Source organism: Macadamia integrifolia, chromosome 4 (genome assembly GCF_013358625.1).
Source record: "Macadamia integrifolia cultivar HAES 741 chromosome 4, SCU_Mint_v3, whole genome shotgun sequence".
NCBI lineage: Eukaryota > Viridiplantae > Streptophyta > Magnoliopsida > Proteales > Proteaceae > Macadamia > Macadamia integrifolia.
The window spans coordinates 22,915,391-22,925,356 of NC_056560.1; the positions used below are offsets into that span (position 1 = coordinate 22,915,391).

The 9,966-nt window shown below is 35.6% G+C and overlaps 1 protein-coding gene across 1 annotated transcript; it reads right to left on the bottom strand.

Annotated features, from left to right (window-relative positions):
* Window positions 1-576: 576 nt before the first annotated feature.
* Window positions 577-2,560, bottom strand: LOC122076335 (protein ORANGE-GREEN, chloroplastic-like). The gene is made up of 2 exons (XM_042641647.1): window positions 2,206-2,560; window positions 577-724 (listed from the first exon to the last, which is right to left on the bottom strand). Exons 1-2 carry the CDS (start codon window positions 2,403-2,405, stop codon window positions 577-579), a joined length of 348 nt encoding a protein of 115 aa, XP_042497581.1. The 5' UTR covers window positions 2,406-2,560.
* Between the last annotated feature and the right edge of the window lie 7,406 nt (window positions 2,561-9,966).

Sequence of the window (9,966 nt, forward strand, 5' to 3'; positions counted from 1 at the left end):
GACCCTTTTCCTATCATTTTTAACTCTCAAGTTTGACCAGTCAGGGTAGTTAGCACATTATATGAAACTGATCCCTGGTACTTTACAAGTGACCAATTGACAGTTCCCCTGATTTTTTTACCACACATTAATTTAAATATTGAACAAGATGATTTGATGTTGCTAGTTGTAGTTCAGAAAATAGGCTTATCATTGATGCTGAGACAATAGATGCTACAGATGTTTTTAGAATGTGAGCATCATTTTTTAGGTCCTTCACAGCATCTTGACTGGGAAGCTGTAGAAAATTAGTCCACCTCCTATAGGAATGCAGAAAAGCTTTTCTGTTCTGTCACTGGTAATCGCTAACTCCAGAATTTCCAACACAATTTTTAGGGAAAACTTTGGCATTATGTTGTTTACAAAGGAAACTTCAAATCCAGAGAATTCGAGCATGTCCACATACTATTCATCAATAAAATGCATCCATGAGTTAAAGGAAATAATCTACTTGTTAATATATATATATATATATCTTATTAATTTATAATGGTGCAAACAAAAGTGTAAAGAGAAAAAAAGATATTATAGACTAAGCTAAATGAGATGAAAGTGCATATTGAAACAAACCTCCTCCATGTGCAGGAAGATTTTATTTCGACGGCTCCGTATATTGTCCTGAATTTCTTGCAGTTCCATTTTGGCGAAGTCTTGCACTGTCTCAGGCCCTTCTATTATACAAAAGCTGTATTTATAAGCACATGACAAGATAAGTGGAGGGAAATTTAAATGATGGTACACAGGCTGAAGTTATACTTGAGATCATCCCTAATTATATCTTAGCCTCTTGACAGCCTAACTCTCTCCCTCTCTCTTTCCTTCCATCTGGGTGTTATTGATTTTTTCTATTAAATTTCAACCCTTCAGATAAGTTCTCCTAGCTGCAAAGTTCTAAAATGTACCACTGCTTCAGATTTGGGATTTTACTTGCGGCAACCTACCAACCTCCCCTCACTGTTTAGGCCATCTATCTATAATTCCGATTTTCAGTGCTCGAAAACAACATAACAACCTTTAATGATTTCACCACTAAAAAGGTAAAATTGCACATCATTTCCAAAATTTGGACACTGGGAAGTCAACACTTTCATAACAAGGTAAATGGCAGTAGCCTGATCCAAAAATAAAAAACAGCTAGTAATTATCTCTCAAATAGATTCATGTTTTGTCCTGCACAGAGGTAATGAAAGGCTTCCCTAATGAATTCTGTAAGTCTTTTGCTCATTGCCACTTCAGTCACTTCTAAGTGTTTTTTAAAGATGCAATATGAACATACAGAATCCTGGCCTTTTTCCACCCTCCCTTCTGCAAATCTTATACAGAACCATAGATTGTTGAAGCAGAGAGAAATTCAAACACAACTAGTTAGACTTAAGGGCTATCTTATATTGTAAAAGTCTCAGCCAAGGGCAATGTTATATTGTAAAAGTCTCAGCTACAAGTACAAACATTGTGTCTTCCAAATTCCAAGGTCACCATTGTTCTGCGATAAGAATTTGAAGCCTATACATGCATTAATCGGGTCTCTTATCTGTTTTCCTTTTGTTTCATCTATCTTATTCTAAATACCTTTTATTTACTCTTCTAATACAGATTTTACAGTACAAATAAAGGGGAAGAGGCAATTTATGACTGGTAGAAAGCTCTTACATCTTTCAGTTTCTCTTTTTTATATCCAATCCGTGGACCAAAGCAAAATAGTTTACAAAATCCTCCAATAGTCCAATGAAATAACAAGATCAAGAAGAAAAATTTCGATAGCAAATGAATCCCCTAGAGTTTCCTCCATAAGAAAATAGTTCCATGTAAGCAATTTTTCTTCAAATTCTTCATTAACAGCCCAAAATCTCCTCAATTCTTTCCTGACGTCTTTAACTTCTCCTCTTCATAGTTTACAGCAATTCCTCATCAATTCAGTACAGAAACATCTTGAACATGGCCCAGATTTTTTAAAGTGCGAATGTTAAATAACCAAGATTCAGTAATCAGTCCATTACTAGCATTTCTCCTCCTCTGTTATATTATTAAAAAAAAAAAACAACACCCCTTCACTTGCATCATCCATGATACCTAGGGAACCCAACTGAGCTAAAATATTTACTACCCAACAAAAGAAACCAAGAAAAATGCATGAAAAAAATGGAAAAATAAACAGAGAGGGCTTACCCAGCAGCGTTCTTGTCAGGAGAATTGGAATCAACAGAAGGCGCAAAGGAAGGATCAGGATCAGCACCTACGGATGGGCGTTTGAGGTCTAACTTGAATTTTCCATGAAAATATCTTGAGTAGCTCCAAAATGGAGTCTTGGATGGAATCTGAGGTTTCAGAGAAGGCGAAACTGCTAAAATTCGACCCGAACAAATCATCTCTGAAACACCAGAGATTCCTGATCCGCTCGTGAACTACGAATTGAGAAAATTATACTTCAGTTCACAGTATCTGAAATCTATCTCCCTCTTCCCTCTGAATCAGATCTGCCATTGTTGAATGGAATGAATCGCAGTAGACTAGTAGAGACAGAACAGTGTTACATCTGTTTGTTTTTCAATACTTAATTTTGGTGGGACCGTGAAAAAAGGCCGGTGGGCCCGGAAACAGAGGAAGTTTGCCACGTGGATTATTTTTATTTTTTATTATTCTTTAAGGAAATTGAATGGAGGAAGAGCAGCGGACTCGTTATACTCATGATGATCTTAGAACCGTCAGATAGGGATATTCTGTGGAGAGCTCATGATTTTATGTTTAGAATCTGAGGCTTTCTAACCTAAGTCGTCGGATGGAGTTTAAGTCGTGTGTGTAAAGATCGTAGATGGGATTTTTCAAAAACATCAAAAGAACAAGAAGATAGGTACGGAGAAGAGGAGCCAAAGCAGGGGACCCACACACTCATCATCACCACACGAAGAGGATAAAAGTTTTGGTGGTCCCAATCATAAGGTGGAATTTTTCATATCATGACAAGAGAGGCATTAAGAGAATGACTGCGGTGTCCTTTTCATTTTTATGGTGGAGGGTAGGGGTGTCAATTCTTAAACTGAATCGGTAAAATCGGACGGACCAAACTGATAACAACATGGACCGAACCAAACCGAAGCCTTATTGGTTCGGTTCGGTTTGGAGTATTGCAACCCCAAAATCAAATCGAACCGCACCGAAAATCAGATGAACCCGAAACCAAATCAAAACCGGCTCAAAACCCAGATCGAAACTGAAACCAAACCGGTAAGAAACCGAAACAGTCCAAAATTCATTAAAAAAATCAAAATTTGCATAGTTTTATAAACATTTGTATGAAAAGTCGAATCCAAACTGGACCAAAAACCAAAACCAACCCGATTACAAATCTATTTAAGAAACCGAAGACAAATCGAAACCAAACCGCACCGAAACCGAAACCAAACCGAAACCAAAATTTCCTTATTGGTTCAGTTTCGGTTTCAACTTTCCCACACCGAAACCGACTCAACCCAGACCGAAACTGAGCCGGACCGACTGATTGACACCCCTAGTGGAGGGGGGCTGGTTGTTCTTGTCAAATCAAAAAATTAGTTGCAAAAGGATAATGTGGGAAATAAGAAGGTTAAGGACTCCCGTGTGTATGGAGTGGAGAGTGTGGGACGCAAAACCAGGGGAGTGGATTGCACTGGTGGTGCGGTGAGACCACAAGATGGAAAGCAATTCTAGGGGTATCAAACTGCAGGTCAGGTCGGGTCAGGTCAGACCTACTTATGCTTGATAACTTGGAAACTTTGTATCGTAAATGTTCGTTTAAGTAAATGGATCTAATTTTAGGAGCATTGTATAGTTTATGATCAAGTCAGTCGGTGTTGGACTTTAATCGGGTTACCTTAATTGGGCTTTAACAAGGTTGCGGACCTATTTAAATCTAAATGTATATATCCTAAAATTCTTTTCTTAAGTGGGTTGAAGGCCCAGAATTGTTCTATTTGAACGTTAAATCATTATAATTTTATACAAAAAATCATCGTAGTAGAAGGTAATGCAAATATTTAATAAATAAGAGAAATGATATGAGATTATAGTTGTTTTTTAATAAATGGGGTCAGAGTCGGACTCTGTTGGGCTATAACGAGTCGGTTCAAGTAGGGCATATAGTCAGTTGAGTGCCCAACGGGGTAGCTACTTGCATCGTGAACGCCAGTTTATTAGCTTGACAAGTTTATTAAGGCCAGTTCAGGTCAAGCCATAAACGTGCTGGGTTTGATCGGGCCTACCGGTGCGAGCTCAAAATTGACACCCATAGAAGCAAAGGGAAGTCCAGATCAACTCCTCACATGAGGTTGGGTGGGGACAAATTTGGACCCTCCTCCGTGGAGAGTGGGAAGAGAATGAGGATCGGGCTCCTTTGTGGTGCTATAGGACGTGTAGCAGACATCCAATGAACGAGAATGCTCAGACATGTAGCCCAAGGTGTTCATGATCGTTAAATGTGCGCGATAGGGTGTGTAGCGCTACAAAGGATCTCAAATGATGATCAGTAGATGGATGATTTGATTTTTAGATTCATTGGAATCTAGTTTACAATTTAAAAGAAAAAAAAATCCGGTCACAAACTCACAGAGGAGACGACCATTTCATTGTCATTGTTCATGATCCCCTGATCGCTTGTCTGCTCGTCTCAACGAGATATTAAATCATGATAAAAGTGTTAGAAGAATTTTTGTCACCCCAAGAATTTGAGGGTTCGAGGATTACTTCTTTAACTTTCAATTATTCCATAATCACGATTAAAGAGGGACTTTCTATAAACACCTCATGTTGTCGCCCTAAAATAGGTTAGATGATGATCAAGGTATTCCGAAAATATTACGGGACCTATTGTTTATAACTCTGAAGGTTGCTCCCATAGTAATGTTCCAAATCCTTAGAATGATCGTAGTTTTAACAGGTCATGTTAAGATAGCATTGTCATGTAGGTGAGACATGGCCTAAACCCAAAAAACTTGGCCCTACTTTAGTTCACGACACTTGAACATGGTCCAAACCCCATTGCTACCCTAATTCAGTCAAACGCATTGCCTTTGGTTGGCATTCAAGGAGAATCTACTGACATCATTGACTAGTAGGCTGATCAGATATCAAAACTAGCCATTTTTTAATGCTTGTCAAATCATTCTCATCCGATGTTGAATTTTAGGTTGTTGCAGAAATTTTGGGCTCTTAAGTTTGATATTTTCTAACTTGTGCATTGGCCTTGTTTTACTATTTCCAGCCAAAAGACTTACCTAAACCTTTTCAATAACCTTAGAGGACGTGATAGAGGCCACCATTAGAATTAGAATCTATCACATCCTTGGTCTTATTCGCTTGATGGATCAATAAAATCTTGAAGAGTTTGGACGAGGAACACTGTCTTGGATGTGTGTAACATCCTACGCTATAAATAAGATGCCCCTCAAACATTTTTTAGGCATCTTAGAATATCTATAGTCCCTCTCAAGAGTCTCTAAGAGAGAAATAGAGAGAGTGTCTCCCTTGTTCTGCAAGCCCTCCACTGTTCTGTAGAATTGTGCTTCTCCAAAGACCCTAACATGGTCGAACGTCCCTATACTTTTCACGAGTTTTGAAGATAGGTGAAATCTTTTTTGTCTTTTTTATTTCATTCAAATTGATTCATTATGTTGTGAGATATCCTTAATCCAAATATTTAAGTTACATTGTTGTTGTTCATTAGTGGGGTAGAGGCGACATGCTGTGAATTATAGCATTTTTTTCGGATTTAAGCCTTATGTAATTGTAAATAAAATACATAATAAAAATAACATTAATACACAATGATTTATAGTGATTTGACTCAATTAAGTCTAGTCCACTCCTCATAAAATTCTTTTGAGAGTTATTTCACTAGTTATTCTCTTTCAAAACAATAGGGTGGGGATGATTCACTTTTACAAATCTTTTTCAAGGATAAGAGGATCCTTTATAAACTCTTGTTTACATATAGAGAATAACCTTCCTAATCTCTAGAGGTTGAAAGAGTCCTAAAAAAAGCCTAAGTATAGTATAGCACTTGTGTAAATAACTAGCCCAATTCTAAAGTTCAACTAACTCTTAAACTTAAACAAACTTACAGTGAAAATAAAGATGGTAGGATGTTCCTTTTAAGAAACGTACCAATACTTCTTGATCAATGCAATGAGTGTGTATGATGTGCACAAATTGATCTCCTTATCCTCTTCACTTGATAATAGTAAGGTGAGGTGGAGATGATTGGAGAATTGGATAGGACTTTTATGTGGGTTCAACTGATATCAATTGATTCATTGGGCCTAAGCAATTATAAACCTACTATGATTATAAAGCTCCTAGCCTAATCCATTGTGGAAGTGGACTATGGTCTTAGGGCTTCTATTATAAATATAAGTTAATGGTGCCTGTAGCCGTCACTTAACACCTTCATGATTTTGGAAGCACAGACTCCCTTCATAGGAGTAGTGCTTATATGAGAGAATTCAAAGGGTGAAAGACTGTAAAAGACCTTAGCGAATTGAACTCCGTTGTATAGATTTTCATTGTCATCTTCATGAGACCAATCTTCAAGCATGTGGGATAAAGGTTCGTGATTAATACTCGTGGGTCTTCTCAACCAGACACAAGTACTCCTTTACTCCCATTTATGGTTCATATAATGGGGGTGTCCCACTGATTATCATAGATACGGTCAATTTATATGTTTTGTGTGTTCTATGATCTATGAGGGGATGATCATTTAGATTAATTTCCCCAACAAGTGGACTTAGAACCCTTGGAAACCAAGAAATCAAAAATTTTTGGTTAAAAACAGGGTTTTGGGAGTGGTTTCATTAAAAATGACTGCTACCAAAAATTTTCATAGTCAAAACTAAAATAGTTTTACATAGAAACATAGGGCTCGTCGTCACAGTCATGGCAGTGGGTGGCACATCCTATGGATCATCCGGACACTCCCTTAATCTCTGTTAGAGTCCGGAGAGTGATATCACTCTCTTGAATCGGTGCAGCGGGTCATCACCGGGTCAACTCAGTTAGGGTTTTCAAGTTAAACCCAAGTTGATTCGGTCTGATTCGTTTGTCTAGCTATTGGGTCGGCTTGATCGGGTTGACCCAATGGTCCTATTGACTAAACCAATCAAAGGTTGACCAATCCGATCAAAGTTTGACTATTGACTTTTGACTGACCCGTCGACCCATTTTTTTACCCAAAAATCTGATTCTTGATCCATTTGGGTCGGCCCATAACCTAATCAGTTGAATTGGTTTGGTTTAGCCTGGTTCGATTCAACCAGACTACTTTGGTCCAGTCTGATTTAATTTGGTTAAAAAAAATTAGTTTTTTGTCAGCATACTTTAAACTGCTTGTACAGGCTCGTACAGATGAATTTTTGGATGCTTTTTTTTGCATTGGATTTTTTTTTTCATACTCTCTAATTTGATATGCAATACAACTATGTTTGGTGGTCATAGGGACCCACTTTGGGAAAATTTGCATTTGTGGACACTCTTGACAATTCAATTAAACCCTTGTTAAATCATAAAATTTAAATGATACCCTAGCGTAATATAACTTGCATATTAGCAATAGAGTTTAATAGAGGTCTAGTATAAGAGCCTAATTTACTATGTTTTTAAAGCAAAGAGTAATTTACTATGTTTTTAAAGCAACGAGTTTTTCCTAAAATGTATTTGACAATTAATCAATGACAATAGGATGGATGAGTGTTCAAATTGCTATGACCATAGGTTATAGGTTTATTTTATGTGTTATTTTATTTTAAATTTGATTGGATCAATTTGAATTGGTTAGGTTGGATTAGTATCGATTTTGATAAATCTAATGCTGAATTAGAAAACATTGACATTGATTTTGAAAACCTTTTATAAACATTAGTTGATGAAAATGTATGATTTTCTTTAGTTTTGGGCCTATGTAAACATGTTTTGGTCTATTTCACATATAAATGAATTTGTGTTCCAATAAATGTATTAGTTTATGAATAGTCGAACCAAGTGGGAGGATAGAATTATGGATCTTAAGCTATTTTATATAGCTCGACCAGTGGAAGGATAAATTCAGTATACTAAATTCTTTTATTGTAAAATGACTATTTTGGAACCCATTTTTAGATGTTTTAAAACTATTTTAAGTTTTTGCATTGGTTTATCATTACCATGACATTGAAAAGTTATTTGACTTTTCACAAAAAAAAAGTTATTTGACTGAAATAAATAGGAAATTCATATTCGTGTCATTTTGTGCTTGTATATCATGCTTAAAGCACCCTAAGATGAATAAATATGTTAGAATTAAATTGATTGTGAGTTTCCACACATGCTATGCTGCACAATACATTTCTAGAAAGTTATGAAAGGATTGGGTGGAATCCACCAACGTAGCATATCCTATTATTTCATAATTTTTTCAAACACAACAAAGTTGGTGGCATTTGCCCAAAAGTGATATCACCTAAGTTAAAGGAATTACATGTATAGAAATGACAGAAATATATAGGCTTCTAAGCCCTAAGGTGACAAAATATTTGTATTTTCATAGTAAATTTGGTTTTATAAGAAAATCAATGCATTCTTAGCCAAAATGATGGGAATGTAGTTACGATTATGGCTCATGTATAGTTTAGTTGCTATATAGAAATAATATACTTTTTAGCCTATTATTTGATGTGTACATTTTATACCTAAGGTTTGTTTAGGATTACTTGATCTGGTTTTAGCTCTCATTGAGCCTAAACCAATTGTTTTTTATGATTAAATCACAACTGAAGGGGAGTATGAATAGTTTTGCTTCCCTATTGAATTCTATAATAATTTTGGAGTTATTTTGGAATAATTAATCTTGTTCTTTGAATTATTTATGTACAATTTTATGCTTTATTTGTTTGTATTGTCCCTAGTTGTGTAAAAAGCACATTAAAGTGTATACCTCTTTATATGTATATATACATACCCAATAAGAAAAACATGATAGAAATGGATGAAACCAAAAAAATGATACATTCAGTTCAATTGTGTGTTTCTCAAAATAAATGTAACATTTACCCAAATGTGATATTGTCAAAGTTTATGGACAAATATGCAGCCAGTAAGTATGCTCAAGAGCCATGTTTCTAACATGAGTATAATTGAGATTCATGATATGCTTAGTTAGTAAGAACTTTATGATGATATTTAATCAAAGATATCATGTCGGTAATAGCCAAAGTTTAAAGATGGCACTTCCCATTGTCCATAGGCGGTGTTTGCCATAGTTTATTGCCAGTGCTTAGCCTAACTAATTGACGATAAACTGAAGTAATTGATGGTAGGTCAAGGTAATTAACGGTATTTAGCTAGTTCATGATAATAGGTGATATTCAGCAAAGATCATGATGTATGGCGGTATTCAACCAGGATTCATAATTATCTAGCCTACTTTTGTGTTTTATAATGGTATTTAGCCTAAATCCATAAAATTTGTGGTTAACCACAAATGGTATGCTACAGTTAGTTATTGATTCAAGAAAATGACGGTTTGCTTAAGTATTGATTAATATCAAAGTTTACAACTTGTAAGGTTTTCAAGGTAGGTTAATCTTTAGATCATGAAATGGACTCAGAAGGAAAGTGATATTTCATGTGATCATAGTTATGATATCAATTCTTTATATATGTTTTCCAAGAGATTTTAAATTAATAATTTCTATTGTTTGTAAGATTAGATAGTTATATATATCATATGATGATGTGTATTTTCTACTATTGTTTAACATTAAAGATTATTGATTGAATTAGAGTTCATCTGAGTGATGTTTACTCCAGATTTTTGGTTAAAAGTCAATGAAAAAACATTAATATTAGTGTAGCCCAAGTGGGAGATTGTTAGGACTTTTATGTGGACTTAACTGATACTAATTGATCCATTGGGCCCAGGTA